Source organism: Melanotaenia boesemani, chromosome 21, assembly GCF_017639745.1.
Source record: "Melanotaenia boesemani isolate fMelBoe1 chromosome 21, fMelBoe1.pri, whole genome shotgun sequence".
NCBI lineage: Eukaryota > Metazoa > Chordata > Actinopteri > Atheriniformes > Melanotaeniidae > Melanotaenia > Melanotaenia boesemani.
In genome coordinates, this window is record NC_055702.1 from 17,836,529 (window position 1) to 17,855,715 (window position 19,187).

The 19,187-nt window shown below is 37.7% G+C and overlaps 3 protein-coding genes across 12 annotated transcripts; 2 read left to right on the plus strand and 1 right to left on the minus strand.

Moving 5' to 3' along the window:
- Positions 1-58: 58 nt before the first annotated feature.
- On the minus strand, positions 59-7,495 carry luc7l (LUC7-like (S. cerevisiae)). Of its 5 annotated transcripts, none has more exons than XM_041974865.1 (10): positions 7,292-7,495; positions 4,662-4,756; positions 4,376-4,474; positions 4,087-4,197; positions 3,838-3,981; positions 3,536-3,712; positions 3,299-3,387; positions 3,173-3,202; positions 2,912-3,079; positions 59-1,823 (listed from the first exon to the last, which is right to left on the minus strand). In XM_041974865.1, exons 1-10 carry the CDS (start codon positions 7,350-7,352, stop codon positions 1,703-1,705), a joined length of 1,095 nt encoding a protein of 364 aa, XP_041830799.1. In that variant the 5' UTR covers positions 7,353-7,495; the 3' UTR covers positions 59-1,702. The 5 variants fall into 5 exon arrangements, with proteins under 5 accessions (XP_041830799.1, XP_041830797.1, XP_041830801.1 ...); XM_041974863.1 differs by having other exon boundaries at positions 4,662-6,034; positions 7,292-7,493; XM_041974867.1 differs by lacking the exon at positions 7,292-7,495 and adding an exon at positions 5,964-6,052.
- A 332-nt stretch (positions 7,496-7,827) lies between these two features.
- Positions 7,828-14,222, plus strand: fam234a (family with sequence similarity 234 member A). Of its 5 annotated transcripts, none has more exons than XM_041974857.1 (12): positions 7,828-7,949; positions 8,614-8,913; positions 8,998-9,108; positions 9,216-9,398; positions 10,524-10,648; positions 10,856-10,988; positions 11,412-11,529; positions 11,681-11,821; positions 12,067-12,148; positions 12,240-12,392; positions 12,496-12,598; positions 12,743-14,222. In XM_041974857.1, the coding sequence occupies exons 2-12, from the start codon at positions 8,643-8,645 to the stop codon at positions 12,949-12,951; spliced, it is 1,629 nt and encodes a 542-aa protein (XP_041830791.1). In that variant the 5' UTR covers positions 7,828-7,949; positions 8,614-8,642; the 3' UTR covers positions 12,952-14,222. The 5 variants fall into 5 exon arrangements, with proteins under 5 accessions (XP_041830791.1, XP_041830792.1, XP_041830794.1 ...); XM_041974858.1 differs by having other exon boundaries at positions 7,861-7,943; XM_041974860.1 differs by lacking the exon at positions 7,828-7,949 and adding an exon at positions 7,956-8,125.
- Positions 14,223-16,710: 2,488 nt separating this feature from the next.
- On the plus strand, positions 16,711-18,869 carry LOC121632176 (cytochrome c oxidase subunit 6B1). 2 transcript variants are annotated; one of them, XM_041973410.1, is made up of 5 exons: positions 16,711-16,868; positions 17,586-17,699; positions 17,951-18,051; positions 18,627-18,687; positions 18,719-18,869. In XM_041973410.1, exons 2-4 carry the CDS (start codon positions 17,594-17,596, stop codon positions 18,678-18,680), a joined length of 261 nt encoding a protein of 86 aa, XP_041829344.1. In that variant the 5' UTR covers positions 16,711-16,868; positions 17,586-17,593; the 3' UTR covers positions 18,681-18,687; positions 18,719-18,869. The 2 variants fall into 2 exon arrangements, with proteins under 2 accessions (XP_041829344.1, XP_041829343.1); XM_041973409.1 differs by having other exon boundaries at positions 18,627-18,869.
- The last annotated feature ends 318 nt before the right edge of the window (positions 18,870-19,187 follow it).

Here is a 19,187-nt window from a genome sequence, read left to right on the forward strand (position 1 = left end):
CATCTTTATGACAAACTAATAATTCAACTTGTACTGACAAGCTTCGGAAGAAACTCAAGACTTTTTTTATTTTTTTAATTGACATTTTAAAGAAAGATGTCCAGCAGAACATAAACATAACTCCACATTAGGTCAAGCAGTGCATCCATTAAAAACTGTTTTGCAGTTAATTATGAGTCTAATCAAAACTAATCTCTTCATGTTGGGCCAAAAATTTAAAGGCTTGACTTTAGTTGTGCAGTTATAGCACTGAATTTCCAACATCTTCTGTCTCAAACTACTGCTTCACCTGCCAACACCAATTCTAAAGATACCATTTCACTTTTAATTTTAAAGATATGAAGACTGAAACAACTTATAAAACAAACTTGCCACCAAAACAATTCAAGTCAAACTTTTACAGAAACTGGCCAAACTCACAACCTTCACTACCAGTAGCGTGAAAGAAAAAAAAAAAAAAAAAAAAAACTATTAAAAGGAAAAAAGAACAAGAAAAAAAAAAAAAAAAAGTGGAGATGCAAATCAAATACTAATACTAGCAATTTTAAAACCTTTGTGGTTTCAATTTGAAACTTCAAGCAGGCTTTTAAGAAATAAAGTAAAGGACACATTTATGTGGACAGACATTCAAGAAACGCATGTTACCAATGACAGTAACAGGAAAATTTTAGGGGAAGGGAAAAAACTACTTGATGGAGCAGGCCTTTTCAGACCGTGACAGTCTGTAGGCCAAAACATATTTACATTTTATTCCAAAAGACAGTGAGTTTATCAGGAATTAATATGGTTCAGTTACATTTTATGCTCCTGTCCTGTAACCCACTTTAGGCATTTTTCTATAACATGACATATCACAGTGTAACTCAGCCCAGCGCTTCCATGCTTCGCTTTCTGTTACAGGCAGCATCAGTGACTGGCTGTTTATCATCGCCGTCTGTATGAAGCTGCGGCCACAGAGACAAGACCTAACTTTGCTCTGCCTGTGTGTCTTATTACAATGATTAAGCAGTTATTTCATCTACAGCAACTTACAACTGAGTACAGAGTATTGCTGCACTTAACAGGCTTTTAAAGTATGTATCTCCTCATAATTAACATATTCATGTATTCACTAGTAATAAACACAATACGACCTGTGTGTTGTTATATGTGTCTACCTGACCTTTAATGATTTTCACTGACCAATCAGCACTAAGCTGTGTTTCTGTGTAATCATGTGGTATCGGCTTGGCTTGCTTGGAACCTTGGCTCAAAACAATAAAATGGAATAAAAAAAACATTTGGATACTATCAGTTACCTGGTACCACCTGCAATAGAAAACCAAAACAAGTGTGCTGAGCAGTACCATACTATGTAATGTCATGTAATAGAAAAGCACCATTTGTGTCTGCTTTTCTCTATTTAAGTTTAAAGCAAGACAAAGGGGGTGGATTGCATAAAGACAGCCACCAAATTACAGTAACTCTCCACCTCTTAACAGGCTCTTGAATCCAGAAGCAATCTCGTACGTGGATGCTAGAAAAATGACTCCATATAATAGTTCTTTAATGTGGGTTGGCTACATTAACAAACAAAGCAAAAAATAAGGAGGAAGGTGGGATAACAGAAGAGTCAAGGCAAGGACTGCATATAACATTAAGTTATAAGTGGACAAACAGAGACAAGAGGAGGTGGGGTGTCATAGTGGATGGTGTTTGGTCTTTAGAAGTCACCCACGTCCCTGTCGTCTGCTCGGCGGGAGTCGGACCTGCCATTCATACCATCTCTCCTGTCTCGCTCCCGTGACCGGTCTCTTGATGAACGCTCTCGGTCCCTGGACGACCTGCGACATAAAACCACATTACAAACTCAATGAGACCAACTGATAGCTCCAGAAAATATCACCTGATGCTATGCAGTTTAGGGTGCTTTCACATAATAGTCCACTGGACTTGTTACGAATCAAAGTTTCAACATTCTTTTGGTTGGATTTTGTTTTTACACTGCATTTACTTGAGCAAACCAAACCTTCTAAATAGTGCATTAGCATCTTCACCAGAGGCAGTGCTACATCAAGAATAATTAAAGGAGATGACAAATAACAAAAACAATGGGGTAGGGGGACCCATAAATCTATTGGTTAATGAAGGACAACTTCTGTTTTCAACACAAGCAAACCATGGAGCTGCATCAGATCCTAGCAGTCCTGGGTTGACCATATATTTATCAGAACTTTTACTTCATTTTTCCATGCCTGAGCGCAAGCCTTTCTCCCAGTTTTGGTCCTACACGTGTATGTTTTCGCTGCATATACCCACAATGCCGTGCATTACACACACATCCCCTTTGCATTGTAGTTGGCTTCCTGTATGTCAGTTACTTAAAGCAGACCGAGACCTACGTTTGTAGGCAAACTAGAGTTTCCGTCTTTGATCCGCATCAGTTAGTTTGCACATTCACACCTGCCCAATAGTACCAGACTTTCTGAGCAAATGAACTAGGATTTAAATCAGAAGGAATGGTGTGTATGCACGATCAATTTGGTCAGTGATGGGAGCTGTTTATCAGCATTTCACATCTAAGTCTTCACCGAGAGGCTGTGGCTAGAATAGTCCTCATGCCAAACAACTTTCAGTGTTTTCAAAACCAGAGGTTCTCAAACTTTTTCTACTGTGTCCCCCTTTTGGAGGAATAAAGATTTTGTCTACTACATTTTCCCAATCCTAAGCACCCCCTTTGTCATGTTGCCGCGCCCCCCAGTTTGAGAACCACTGATCCAAACAGACAGAATCAATCCCTATCAGGGTGGTGTATCCATTTCCTGAAATAATTTACAGTGCGTGGGAAATCAATCAGAACATATTCTTGGAAGCTTGACACTGCTACAGCTCGGACAGAAATACCAGTTATGTTGCGTTAGTGTATTTTTACTTGTGTCTTGAGCTCTGCTCGTGGCTATGGCTGTGACGGTGTCCTCTGCTGCGTGAGCGAGATCGGCTGCGATGTCGCCTCCTTCTCTCCCTGGAACGCGAATGAGAGCGGCGCCTGTCTCGTGATGAGGAGCGAGAGCGCCTCCTTCTACGGTCACGTGAACGGGACCTGATGAAAGCACCAGACAACACTTCACATTTAGAATCAATGACGTAGCTTATTTGAGCAGAAAAAAACATGTCTCAATAAAACCGTTTTTACCTTCTATGCTCTCTGCTCCGTGATCTGGTTCTATAAAAACAATAGAAGACAAACATGATATTAAAACACTAAAATGTACACTGAAGCAACATAAATGCTTTATGGATTTTAAATGTGTGCACTCACCTTTTCTTCATCCTTTCCTCTTTCTCCCTCTCTTCTCGCCTCTTTAAGCGCTCCTGGTTCCTCTTCTCTTGCTTGTCAACCACAGTTTTCTGATTATTAAAAAGAGAACACAACAATTAGTTGTGAAACCAACTTGATATAATAATTTTATAAAATAGCTGAAACTCTGTTAAGTTTTCTTCTCCATGTGATGCAACCGAGTTTACTGCAAAGGTAATGCTCCCGGCTTGTACATACCTTTAGTTGGTCCAGCTTCTCTCTGATCTGGATGAATCCAAGATGAAGCTTCCCACCAAAATGGTCAGCCAAACGACGGTCGTTGTCATGGAGGCCTAGATAAGCAGAGCACACCTCACACACCCGGAGCTTCTGTTGCTGAAAGCTGGAGGCTGGCATGGAGTTTCTGTATTCTTCCTGAAGGGGCACAAGATGAGTAAGAAAATACATAAAGAGGCACTGAAAGATTAAAAACATATTAACAGAAGGAACACACCCCTTTCTACTACGCTTGAAGTACCTTCAAAGCACTCTTTACTTACCTCTGCATCCTTCTTTCTGGTGCGGACTTTCTCCACTTCCTGTAGGACCTTCTGAGCCTCGTCCACGTTGCCTTCAGCTCCGAGTTGTTCAGCCTTTGCCAGGAGCTTTCCAATTTCCTCATTTAGCTCATGCACCTTCTCTGCCTAACACACAGGTAAAAAATACATCTTAGGTCACACTGTGTGCAGCTACAAAACACATTTAAAAAGAAGAAAATGTACATGATCTGTAAATCTTGTGTCATTTACCTTTGCTGCAACCTCAGCACTGATCTCTTCTTGGGTCTCAGCCAGGCGCTTCTTGGCTAGCTCTGTCCTTCGGTCACAGTCAGCAATGAATGACTCCAGGTGATCCACCGCCTTTAGATGTGAGTAAATTCATTAACGCCACAAGACTTGCATTTTTCACTAAGCAGATAAGTTCAAACACTGCCAACAGAAGTGAGGGTACATCAAAACTTCATTATACTAGCAGAAGTATCTGCCTTGTGGCTTACTCTTCATCACAAATAAAGTCTTATTGAAGAACATTACTTACATCAAGCTCAAAGAAAAGATCTCTCTCCTTGGAAGCAATTTCATAGTCTGCCCGAAGTGCCAGGTCATGGATTTTTGTGCACTCGCCCAGGTCCATACGCTACCATAAAAGGATGTAGATATGACTCAAACAGCAGAAAATGTAACAAAAAATTATTGTACTTCACAGCTAAAAGGTAACATTTGGTCTTTCTCCTTTCCAGTATTACAGTATTAGCTTGTGAATAAAATTTACAATTTCCAACACCACATTAGACACCATTAATCATTATTTGTGGCCCACTTACAGTTCCAGACAGGATATCATGTGGACAACAGTTGAGAAGATGACTTTTGCAGACTCGCTCGTCAGTGAACTTGACCCTCTGCCGCGTCTCATCTCCTGAAACAGTCCAGAAAGCATCAGTGAGAAAGACCTCACATACTTGATAGCAGAGCGAAGTATCCAGTGGTTTCATAAACATTACTGTAATTGTAATGCATCTATTTGGCAAAATGTGCCACCATTATTGGATTAAATGATTTATGGCCATCAAAAACAATGAAAACCAATGCTGACATTACAAAGTTTTCATTAGTCTTAAAATCCTTTGTGGGTGTGTGTTAACTAAAATGAAAAACTGTGCCTCTACTGGACTTTCTCTTTGTTCACTTCTGTGTCAATAAAATTAATGTAGTTTTAAATGTATATGGTTCTTTCTGTGTTTTTGTGCTTACCTTACCCAAGCCTCATTACAAAAATAAATTAGAAGAAGAAAAAAAAAAAGCCTTAACACAATTTAACTTGTTATAAGGCTCAATCTCTACTCTTTAATGTGGATCATCAAAGGATTGTGCTAGTACACTGGCACACTGTTAAAATGACAAGACTGGACTTACAATTAACTAGAGTCAGAAGAGCCACTTTAATTCTGCTGAATTTTCGCTGCATTAAAATTGACTATGCAGGAAATACTGTTAAGACAATTGACAGAATGTTAAAGTTTCATACAAATGATTCCTCCAAACCATTTATAATTATGAAATACTGAATGGACATTAAAAAAAAAAACAAATACAAAAATCCAAGGAAAATAGTTTATACACACTGCGATCTGCACCATATACTGTACCCTTCTGCATCTTCAAGATCTCAGCTGCAGAATTTTAAACCCGCTGTAGAAAAGTATAAATAGGAACAGTTTTCTTCCCCATACCTGTAGTAAGAAGTTGGGAGTCATACAAAAGTCAGATTGTAAATGATGTTTGCAAAGTTTTTGTGTGGACTGAAAAAGACTGCCTTCGGAGAAAAAGATGTGTAAAGGACTGGAATACGTGTAATAAACTGAGAATTGCTCGTTGGGGTGCAACGCGAGTAAACGTATTAGCTCAAGCTGTGTAACACTGATCCAATTTGTAATTCTAGTGCCACTGAAGAATCACCTACTTAAGTATTTGTGTGCCACTGAGGATTTACCAACTTGTGTATTTGTATGATTTAAAAAATAAATAAATAAAAAATATATATATAAATCTACAATAACTTCCGGAAGGCAAACAAATTGTTTGGATATTAATCATAACAGCTTTAAAAATTATGTGTGACTCACGGCTCGATGAACATGAGGCTTTTCTGCAACTCCTTTGCAGATTGATGTAGGCTGGCAATGATACACTGAACCTTAATGAATAAAATAAAGGGGCCACAATTGTTCAGTTTGTATGCAACAAATGTATGGGAAGAATTTGATATCAATCTCATCACACATACACCCACAAACTTACAACACAAAATCACTCTTTCTGCACTGACTTTTAAAAGATGATCCACAGGGCTGTAATTATTTCAACTACTGATGTTTATAAAGCAGAAGGGCAGCTTTTTGTTAGTTTTTACAGACAAGGCTTGAAAATGACACGTCTATATGCACATAAAAAGTTATTTTAGCCAATAAAAATTGTTAATCTGATCTGTAGCAACATAAAGTAATAAATTAAATAGGTTTGATGTAGTAAATGCAGTTAAAAGATAAAATATTATATTTTTTAAAATAAGTTACAACTAATATTACCATTGTTAAACGTTGTGTGTGTATACCTTTAAATTTATTAGTCGCCAAATTTACTCTCTAATATACTCTCTTTTTCTAAATGCGAAATATTTAGCTGGCCAATATTGTACATAAACACATGGTCGTCTGAAGTTAAGCTTTGATGAAATGTTAGGAAATAAATGATCAGTGAGTACATAATATAGCTACTCGAACACTAATGAAATAGCTAAAATAAATTTAAGGGTAAGGGCTACTCAAGTACTCTTAATATTAATTAGTTAAGACGATTACGTGTGTGCCTTTAAAAGAGATAGTATTGCAAACTTTGAACATGAATATATTGTTTACTTTAAAGATCAAATGCATTACTGGACATGTTAACTTGTTTATTACCGTTCAGGTAAAGGCCTATTACGAATTCAACCCCACGCGTTCGTTCAATCTACAGACTTGTAAATAACAAAGGCAATAAGAAAATTATTGCAACTTCGTTAGTTAATGTCGGATTCATTTTAGATATATTTTGGATACGGTCCCGCGTGTGGCGTCAGTGCGCCTGACAGTTCCGTAACTTGGCAATTAACAATATTCGACCAGAAGCTAACTTAGCTTAAATGCTAAAAAGAAAAAAAAACATACATATGTATACACACACACTTTATTATAGAACGAGATTATTTACATTTAAATTCAGGAATTGACATTAAACTGTTTAATCAGGCCTTAAAACGTATCCTGAATCTAATATTACTGTATTTAATGCAGCCCTCTGCAGTACATCCATTCACGCAGGTCTGTCCATCACACGCCAACACAAGCCAGCCTCAGTAGAGCCTCCATCTTGGCTAGCTAGCTAGCTCAGTTAGCATGTTACGGCAACTCACCATCCCTCGCTGTTCCCATCAGCTGGTCGAGCAAAGCTCTCATTTGAGCTTGGGCAGACATTATCACAGGTGCTCCGTCGATCGGTCTTTACAGAAGTCAAACAACTGACAATCGTTTCTCAGTAAGTTAGCAAGGTTATTAGAATACTTTATTCATCCAACCATCACCTCTCGCCGCTTTCCCCTATTTCATGAGCTCGCCAGTTTCCGTTTGATTTTTGGGAAATGACGACAGAACGAAGAAGGAAGTTCAGTTTCGATATTGCTGGATGTCTGAAATCAACCAATTGTAACGTTCAAAAGTGAGTAGCTCAACCAATCAGAGCACAGTATATTTAATATCAGTTTTCCCCTAAATTAAGGTTTCCAGGCTGAGGCCTTTTACCGGCTGTCGACATCTAAATAAATTATATATTTCGAATTACATTGGTTTATATTAATTTTATTTTCATTCTAATAATATGGTACGGTGTTTCGCAGTTGTAAGGCTGTTTGAGTTTATAAAATTTCACCTTAGTACTGCCTGTCAGACAAACCAAGAATTTAAAATACTCATAGATCATTGGCTTCTCTATGATTTGTTTATGCAACTCAGGTTTGTTAGGCCTGCTGCTAGTAGTCCACAACCGTGACCGCAAGGACGGGGAGTAGAGTTCACGTAAAAAAAACAAACTTTGTTTCTTTTTTAATTATCAGTTTGCCTCAGTTATGTGTATTTTAACATAATTGTTTGGTTTTATGTCACGGGAACGTCTTTCATCGCCCTGTTTTTGCGGGAGAGGGTTTTGTTCAACAAGTTAGCAAACTTTGTTTGCTAACAAGTGAGCAAACTAAGTTATCAAATTAAGTTTGCTACCCGTCAAGAATGATATAGTTTTGAGGTTGTATAGTAGTTTTGACTTTGTATTTATATACTATATCCAGGCGACTGCGTATATGGCACATCTTTATCATTTCTAGGTTTTAACACGAGTAAATCCAGTGGTTATAACGCAAACAACAGTGTGTGCCGTCCCGTGCTATAGTTTATGTGTGCTGAGAAATCTCTGGAGTCAGTGCTGGCACGTCTGAATAGGCACACCCACAAAGGTTGATGCAGCAGAAATAGCTCGACTGTCAGACTCTGCTGTCTTCGTACTTTTTCTATGCAGGATATCTTTTAATGCCAGCGAGATTTGTCTAGTTAGTTGCAGATATGTAGACCTGTAATCCACTCCACTGTGGAGACAGATGTAGGAGTAAATGGAAGCTGTATGTCACGATGCGAATTTACAGCATTGAGGCATGGTTCTGCTTGTAATATCCTCTCATTTTCCAAGCAGATCTGTGGTGATGCATTGAGGAGGCAGTAATGGAGAGCACAGACCATTCCACTGAGGGCGACCCCTTGAAGAGGGGAGAAGATGGGGCAGAAACAGTAACTGCACCATCAGCAACAGAGCTGAAGAAGAATAGTTGTAAGGAAGTCTTGGGATTTTCTAAACTGAGCCATTGGAGAACAGCAGTCTTCTTTCTGTCTCTGTTCCTCTGTCTCACCATCGTGTTTGCCTTCTCCTTCATCATTCCCTGTCCCGTGAGACCCCAATATCTAATTACCTGGAACAGAACTTTCTCTGAAGCAGGTGTGTATTATTGTATGCTTTTTACCTCTTGAAATGATCTTAAATTAAGTGTGAGAATGACTACTTTATTAATCTCCACCACAGCAACCTATGACTTCCTAGCTATTGAGCATGCAAGCAGTGACAAGGTGATGGATGTCCTTTTTCTCCTCAAAAACACAGAAGGCACGCAGAACAAATCATGTGCTGATAAAGGTATCAAATGTTTGTCAGCTAAGTTGAATCATATAAAAGACACAACTGTAATAGTGCACTATATGACTTGCTAAGTGTAATTCAGATTAACTCAGTGGGTGTTCCAGGTCTGCCTTCGCCGTGTGTGTTTGTGGTAGCAGTAGACGGCACAGATGGACACACACTGTGGGAGAGGGCACTGGATCCTGAGTTTCACTGGGCCCAGTGTGGTATGGACGAAGACACAGGGACAGCCTGGCACTGTCTGCTGTCCCATTTGAACAACATCACGGCCATAAACAAATACACAGGTAACTTGGTTTTCTCCGTATTGTGTAAAATAATGATGTATAGTAGGTAATAGTCACAACGTTTTGGAGATCAGTTTGTTTTTAAAAAGTACATTTTATGTCAAGAGATTAAAAACAACAGGCGATTTAAGTTATTTTGTCACTTTTTGTTTTTACATTTGATTTTCCATATGAAATTTTTTATGTAATTTTACATAATTATCATGATTTAAATACGAATGTGTGTTTTTGTGGAATTTGTTGTAGTCTGTTTAATGTTTTAAAGGTGATAGCTACAACTGTAACTCCTCCCCAACAGTAGGTGTCACACTCACACTTGTTCGCTCCAACCTTAGATTCTACTAGTTGCCAGGTACGTCAAAAATCCGCATGGACAAGCTAAATCTAACCGTATTTAGTAAGCAGCAGCTTTAAATGAAAACAACTGCAAGAAAAAAAAAACTCACCACAAACGAACATGGGCAAACATGCTGCAACACGCCTGTGCCAGTTTATAGTACCGGCTGACTGTTAATGAGTTTTAAAATGTTACAGTAAGGCTGACCATTAATTAGCATTAGCAAAACATATTACTTACCTGTCGAGAAGGAAAGTGGCAACCTCCGTGTGACTTTTAAGCCCTTTTCTTCCTTCAGTCAGCACCAGCTCTCAAATGCTTGCCCGAAGTTCACCCTCGTCCTGCTTGGTTTTTGGTCTGCTTTAATTTGAGAAATGTAACAGGTAGATGCCATTTCCAGACAGTGCAATCAATCTAGCAACTCTGGAGCTCCACCTCACGTGACATCAACCTACTAATGCTTTGGCTTAGAATCCTTTAGTGTAGATGCTGGCATTGCAAAAGAATGTAAATATTTATATATTTTGGACTCGTGAAAATTTCTAAAACCATTATTTATATCCTATAATATATTTTTATATACTTTTATTCTGCACCCCTTTAGATGTTCTTTTGATGTATTATTTTTAAATTTTTTTTTTTTTTTTTTTTAATGAAAAAGTTGTAGCTATCACCTTTAAGCACATGTATCTGGGACACACATGTTCTGACAGTTAGAGGTTGTTGTAAAACTGTATTTTGCAAACTCAGTCTAACTGAATGCTCTGCTCGTTGGTGATGTTTATCAGGTGACATCATTTGGCAGCAGCCTTGGCCCACTGGTCTGCAGAGTTCTTTGCCAGTTCTTAGTGTCCCAGATCAGGATGGGGATCGTGTCAAAGATGTGGTTTTGGTGGCATCTGACTACACACAGGTAAATATCAGTGATTTTAGTAATCAAGTTTGTTGCCTTATCTTAGTGGACTAAGTTTTTAATGCCTTTTTTCGGGGGTTATATTCTTGTTCTACTTTCCCTTGGTTAAAAAATTATATAATAACAGGAGGAAGCAGTGAAATAATCTCTTATTACTGCAACAAAATGTAAATAAATAAATTTTATTGTTGCTTATGCGTTCTGCAGACTCAGCTGGTATTGCTCTCAGGGCGTCTGGGAACCCAGATTGGCTCCACTGTGATTCTTGATTTCACAAACGTAACCAGTCACCGTCTCCATAAAGTGAAAAATGGTTCTTTAAACATACTACTCCAAAAAGGTTTGTGTCTGAAATCATCACTGATAACAAGTTGCAACAAATCAAACATGTGAAGTAGCCAAAAGATTTCCAGTGGCAGTACACATGCTCAGTAGATCTACACAGGGAAATAATTTAAAGTATTTAAAAGACTTTTATTACATACACAGCAAACAGTAGAAGCTGATGTAAGAGTTAGTGCCACTATGGTAAGTAGTAGGATATCTGTAACAGTTCTTTATATGTGGACCCTTTATGATTGAATTCTGTCAGCCTGTTGTTTTAAGAAACACTGATTCCTTATGCCAGCTTTAATTTTGGTTGCTGATTGAGGAACAAAAGAAAACAAACCAACCACAACATGTACTATAGCTACTGTATATGCGTGAATCTGGATATGTAAGACCTGATGATGGTATTGAGTAAGTGTTAATTCACACACAGACACCGGCGTGTATGGACTGGCACTGTTGACTGTTGCTGCCAAGGCTAAAGCTGGGATGAACGCAGACCTCAAAGACAAAAATGCCAACACCGCAGATGGCCTCGTACCCATCTTTGAGTAAGAAGCAATGATCGCCCTCAATGATCACTCAAGCAAAACAGCTTGTTGACATTAATTGTAGCTAAAGCTGTTATGTTATGTTATGTTATGTTATGTTATGTTATGTTATGTTATGTTATGTTATGTTATGTTATGTTATGATTGGCAGGTCTGAGACGGTGAGAATGCTCAGAACTAAAGAAGCAGATGATTCTTCCAACCTGCTGGTCATGACTCAGAAGGGCGTGGTGTTAATCGATGGAACAAAATTACAGCTTCAGTGGAGATTCAACACCAGCTCAGTCCCCAGGTATCACTTATATGTGACTCTGTACTTGCTGCATTATTTATTAGGCTTTTTGTGTGTGTGTGTGTGTGTGTGTGTGTGTGTGTGTGTGTGTGTGTGTGTGTGTGTGTGTGTGTGTGTGAATACTTTATTTGTGTCATTAATCATTCATCCTATAAAAGCCATATTGGAGCAAAGTATTTATGAAAGTGTTAATGTCACTCTGAGACGTGTTGAGTAAAGCAAATGTTGTCCTGTTTTTCTTTCAGCCAGCCCTCCTTCGGTCACTTTAACAAAGATGGTGTCCTTGATGTTGTGGTTGAGGAGGATTTAGGCAACAACACAAAAAGGGTACCATTACATTTAGTTTCTGTATTTCTGTGCTGTAATTCTTTCCTTTAGTGATCAAGTCAGACTCTGACATTGTCCATCATGTATGTAGATAATCATTCTGGATGGGAAGTCTGGCGGTGTACTTTGGGAAGTAAGTCTTTTGGCTGCTGCTAACTCACCGAGATCTGCCTCAGTGTACACCACCAACTCCTTCTCAGTCTTTATGTTTTGGGGTTTGCTGCCTTCAGAGTTCAACTCATCTGTAAGTGTGCTGCTTTCATGAAAATATCATTTTTACTGATTTAGACCTTGATTACTCAGAAATTCACATACTTCGTTTTGACTACTCAAATGTTTCTTTTCAGGAATCATTCAATAGTGATCGACGGTTTTACATGCTTCACCCTCTCTATTCCAACGTTCTCCTCGAGTACTCCAGTGTCATGGACCACATTATAACATTCAAAGGTGCTTTTTGACTAAGTTTTTACTAATGTAACTAGCATGATTAAACTGTGTAATCCCGGTAAGAGATGTTTGGGAAATGTCGCTTAATTCTTTTGGTGACTTTTCTTGTTGTTGTTTTTTTTTTTTTTTTTTTTTAAATCTCAGCCACACTTATGGAGCGTGGCCGTCATGCTGCCTACCTCCTGCTGATGGGTCCTGATAAGGGTGCTGAAGGCACTGTTGTCCTCAAAAAGCGGAAGCTGAAGCAGGATGTGCCTTTCTGCAAAGTACTCCAGATTGGCACCAGCGGAGCTTCAGAGACCAGTGAGGACATCAAAGAGGCCTTCAGCCGACTTCGTTTCAGTGACGAGTGAAAGGATCATCTATAACATGCCCCAGTACAATTTCAATTTTGTTGGCTTGCAGAGACTTTAAAACCAAATCTTGTACACTAGTTTATTAATTTACAGCTGCTGACCACCAAAGAAAATCCTTTGTGTTTAAAGGAATTACGCTTGACTTTATTTGACAGGGTTCTACTTCTGATCTTTACTGGCCTACATGGGCATTGCCTGTATTCAGACATGATTTTATATTTACTATCAAAAATTTAAGGAGTTGCTGTTCACTTTCACTCCGCACAGATTGCTGTTCTACTGCTTGAAAAGTTGATCTAAGTTGCCTTGTTATTTCTATTATTTCTAGCACTTTCATGCATCAATGCAAGGCTCTCCTTGAAATTAAGAGGCTGGATTATATTTTGGATCTATGCAACTATGTGTTAAAGATGGCAGTTAGTGTTTGAGTATTTCAAATTACAGAAGCCATAAAGCAAGTGCTAGACAAAGCTAGTTTAGTTTGACAATTACTAAAACTATGTTAAACCAATATAAATACTCAAAAGCAGTCAAAAGGCTGAACACACCCACTCAATGATTTGAACTCAGTAGGTGTGTTTTTGGGCCGCGACTTTATATGTACTGAAACCTGAAATATGACATATTCCCACGACTTAAAGGTATACACTAAGTGACTCCATTTGTTTTTATGTGAACTGTTTGTGAAAGTGTTTCGATGTCAGTCTTGTCGTCATTGATGCTGTTGTTGACCATTAAGACATAAATGCTGGTTATGTACTTTAATCCAAGATGCTGTAACTTGTGGAGGACGTTTCCTAGACATGGTTTAAGGTTAGACCTGGAGTAAAAGAAATATATTCAAAAATTTCCACTGAAAAGGGGAAAAAAAGCCTCTAGTCTAAGACTAGTTTAATCCATGTTTAGGAAAATTACATATAATGTTCTTTAATGTCATGATTTACTGATTATACATCACTAAATGCTGAATCTCATCGGTTTAGTAATGCTAAGTTATTGCTGGGGGCTTTACAGCTGTTTCTCCCCTTCAGTGGTTTATATTAGCCAAATAAGAGGAAATCACTTCACTTTTTCTTTAACATTAATATATAGATCCTGTGGAACAGGCTTTTATTGGTAGTGACATGACAAAATGTTTGGACTTGAGGAATAAACTTTTTTTTTTCTTTTAACTTTCTGTGATACCCAGCTGGTAATTGTAACATGATGGCGATCACCTTCATTTTGTCCTTGTTAAACAAACCCAAATAAAGAAGTACAGAAAATAATTATATATTTGTGGGGATAAAAATCAGTTGTTGCACATTCTTTGGTTTGTATTAAAGCTTATTGTTTTTGGCATAGACTTCATAGACTGTGAAGAATATCCTCATACAACGGTTCACAGATTAGCTTTGCAGGGTGGAGTCTTGTCATTGAACATTTTGTTTTTCCATTTCCAGTATAAATTTGTAACTGAATTGTGATCCAGACTGCTAGTTTTCAGGCCCTTTGCTCTGTGGCAAGATGCATGATCATCTCTATTTTCAAGGCATACACTCTTATTTTTTCTGTCCTGATGCTGTCTTCTTTGGTCTCTATATACCATCTCATGTAATTTGTATTTGCTCCACATGAAATGGCATTACAGTCATGTTACCTACATATTACTTTGATACAGCTAACTGGAAACATCTTTTCCACACTCTTTAATAGATAAAAAAATGACTGCATTAAAACAAAGTTAAGAATTAAAACAGATTCAAACAACTGGATGAAGACCCTCCAAGAGTGACATCTCCATATTGTTAATGGCAACATGAAATGAATAAAGAAATGAAAATGAAAAGTACTTCATTAATCTCAGAGGGAAATTGAAATGTGTAAAACAATGTGTATTTGGTCATTAATGTGAATGTGTAAGCATAGTGAAGTGTAAATGCTTGACCCAGATATTTGGGCATAACTCATTTTGAATTAGATGGCAGAATCATGCCTAAAAAGTTGTAACACGGGGATGTTTACCATTCTGTAGCATCCGTTATCGTATGGGGCGCCACATGTATAATGGTCAAACATATAACATATAACATTTAGATTTAGATTTAAACATTTAGATTTAACATATAACATTTAGATTTAGATTTAACATTTAGATATAACATATAACATTTAGATTTAGATTTAAACATTTAGATTTAACATATAACATTTAGATTTAGATTTAAACATTTAGATTTAGATTTAACATTTAGATATAACATATAACATTTAGATTTAGATTTAACATTTAGATATAACATATAACATTTAGATTTAACATATAGCATTTAGATTTAGATTTAAAATTTAGATTTAGATGTTCTATTTGACCATTATACATGTGGTTAAAAGTTATGTTAAATGTAGGAAAATGTAGGAAAAATGTGCTAAATGTGAGAAAAGTGAGATAAATAATGAAAATGTGTCAGCTACAACTTTTATACTGAATTTTTACACTTGGCGCCCCATATTATCATTCTAACAACTGTCAGTAAACATCTTTTAATTTGTTTTTCTTCCAATATTTTGGCTAAACAAACTACAAAAACAATATAGTTCAATTAACTCGCCTATATTTAAAACGTGCCATCAGCCATTTCAAGATTTTATGAAAAAATCTCGTGCTTAAACTCATAATTTAACGGTTAGAGTTAGTATTTAATGTAAGCGTGTGTCAAAGAGAGGCCAATTTCAAAACGGAGGGTTTGCCGCCCTCTTGTGTATGTGGTCGCAAAAAAACAGCAGTTACGCGAGAGGTACTACATGCATCCATTGGTCCACAGAAGACAGTCACGTACAGCCGTGGCGGTAGCGTGTAAATTAGCTCGCGTCACGGCTCAAATCATGACGCATGACGCGGACACAGGTTCCTGTGTGTTGGTGAGGAGTGGCGATCCGCGCCTTTTAGGGAATAATTGGGCAAATGATCGTACTGGGTTGGTATTTGGATGAAAATTGTACACATGGAAAAGGAGTGAAGCTGGGACGAAACTAGACTGGAGTCACATGACTCATGACGAAAGACGCGGAGCCGCTCACAAACGACGGACACGTGTGCAATTGCAAGCTCTCCCTTAAAAATACAGCGGGAATACATAGTTCTCATCTTAATAAATATGCAGACATTTAGATCAAAGTCCGCGTTGTTAAAATGTCCCGTGAATCCATTCAACACGACACAAAACTAGCCTTTTTCAAATGTCACATCCATGATAAAAAAAAGCCTCCTTTCCTGTAACATAATAATAACAATAATAACAATAATAATAATTATAATTAAAATACAATAAAAAAATAAAAATAAAAGAAAGAAAAAATAGTATCAGAAAGACTACATGCTAGACATGGGAGCCCAAATTCCAAGTTAGTGAGATCCGGATTTAAACAGCTGCCTGTATGATCTGCCGCCTCATTATTTCTACCTATTTCTATATTGAACGTACATTTTAAAGACTTTTAGGGTAAACGAATAATCTAACACCCCCCTTTAGAAATATGTACAAACCTCCATTAATGATTGACCAAAATAAAGAAAAACAAAGTAACCTACTTCCGCGTTTAAAAGATTGAACATCTGTACGCGGAACATGAAAAAAAAATGCTAAACATTATGTTATACTGCTGATAATGGCATAAAAAATATTTTATTATCCACACTTCATGCAGACCTGTGTGGAGGTGGACTGAAGCATCAGTATGTTCGACACTGATGCCACTCCAATGTGACCCAAGTCCGCCATACCAATATAATAGGACGGCACGAAAGCAATCTCTCAAAACCGAGCACAGCGCGAGCGCGAGCGCGTGGTGTGCGTTGCTTATCAGAGGAACGACACACTTTAACCGTCTGGTATAAAAGTCACTTTGAGCTCGAGCCAGGAACTGCGACAAAGGTAAGCTTTGCCTGTATTTATTTAATAATATAAACACTTTTTTTTATTCATAACCAGACCATAAATGTGTAGAATGACTAAAAATTGCAGCTGCATAGTTATTAGTGTTTATTATTTAGTATTATTATTATTTTCACCCAACCATTTAAGCAACGTTGAGATGATAAAGTGACACCTTGGTAAGATCCGAACCAGAGAATTACCTGTTTGTACTTAAAAAAGAAAGAAGAGAAAGGGAAACTGCTCTATTACAAGGAAATGCCTCGACATCCAGAAAGACTAGGCCTTTTAATGATCGCAAAAGCCCCAAATTGTTGTCACATTTTTTTTTTTTTTTTTTGTCGCATTTTGGGACTAAAATAAGAATAAAGTGCGACTGTACTTATACCCTTATAGCATTTACAGATATGCTTAACTAGGGGAGTAGACTATCTGAGGACAGCGTCGCATTTCTCGAAAGAGCTTCAGGTGCCGCATGCAGCACCCCGAAAATACCTCCTAAATAATCCTCTGCTCACTCTGACAATTCAGAGATGCGCAGCACTTCTCCATACAGCTTATCTTCACACGTAGATTCTTAATGAGGGGGTGCATTAACATCTGTTTGCTTTTTCCTGATATGCATACACGAGGCTGGTTTGCATGAGCGTTGATAACGAGATCCCCTTGTAGGACTCCCTTTTCCATTTTAGTAATCATTGATTACTCTCTCGACAGAGAGAAACATGGCTGAGGATATTCAGACCAAACTCGAGAATTACCGCACTGCCCCCTTTGACGCCAGATTCCCTAACCAGAACCAGACCAGAAACTGCTGGACCAACTATGTAGGTAGGTAAGAAGAGATGACAAGGTCAAAGGTGCTTACTGATGTGCTGGGCATTTATAGTACTGATCTAGTCATTCCAGTGCTTCTCTTCTGTTTTAAGAGTAAAGAAATGTGAAAAGTTTTAGTGCAAATATTGCATGTCCTTGGGAGTTTTTTATGGTGTTGACCCTTGAACTCTAGCTGGAGCAGATCTAGGCTTTGTTGAGGGTCATTACTGTTTATTTGGTACTCATTGTTGGTTCTCTATTAATAGACTACCACCGCTGCCAGAAAGCTCTGGACGCCAAAGGAGTAGACACTGCCCCGTGTGAATGGTACAAGAGGGTCTATAAGTCTCTCTGCCCTGTATCCTGGGTAAATATTCTACATTATTTATGTTTTAATAAAAATGACACAATCCAGTTCAAGGGGGTAAAAAAGAAGTTTGGGAATAATGGCCCTCTGCTGCTGGTGTATCTGTTTAGCAGGGGTCAAACAACTTTATCATTCCCTGCATTCCTGAGAGTCTCAGCTAAGTTTGGAGAATGAAAACATGGAAACAGACAGATCACCCCCCATTAAATTTAATCTTAGTGCAGTAAATCTAATTAAGGTCAACTTCAGATCTTCAACACATGTCAAACCTTGTATAACATTAATTGTCCTTATCACTATCCCTCTAATTGGTTGGTAGGTCTGACACAATATATACATATAAAATAATTGCTAATGAAGCTACAAAACATGTTTTGATTCTTACAGTAGATGTACGTTTACATATCTGATAATGATCAAACTATGGCTCAACAGTCGAGGTATTTCTTCAGTACATGCCTTGAAATGACATTTATTGTGAATTGGCACAATATAAATGAACTATATTGAAATCATTTATATCAAAAAAGGGTTCTCTAGTCACAGAGTAATGTTCTGAATCTTTTTCATTTTAGATCCAGAAATGGGATGACCAGAGAGAAGAAGGGACCTTTCCTGGAAAAATCTAAGACTACCGTCTCCAACGCGGTTTGTCTGACGAGATGTTATCTTTTCAGCTAAATCTTTGTAAAAGTGATGCTTTTCCACTACAAATGCTCCTTCCCAGGAGCATACTGAAACTGAATGCTCATTCCTTACACATAACATGAAATGTACAGCAGATTCTGCATTAAAAATACTCAGGATATATTTATGGAGCTCTGCCGTCTTGTGTGTATTTTCCTTTTTAGGGCATGCCCTTCTTTCCACACAATATTAACAGATGCTCTTGCTTGGCTTAGTTCAAATGTCAGTTAACTGGCTAAATTAAACATATACACTAATACATAAACTTAGATTTGGTACCAAATTTAGGTCTGTTGAGCAGCTCTGATCAATTCAAACATTTTGGAAAGGAGAAAAAAAAAAATCCAAAACATGTTTTTCAGAAAACTGAAGATAAACATTTTTTTTACTTTTATTCATTTAAATAAACCTACATCATATATACACATATATAATTAAGATTAGAAAAA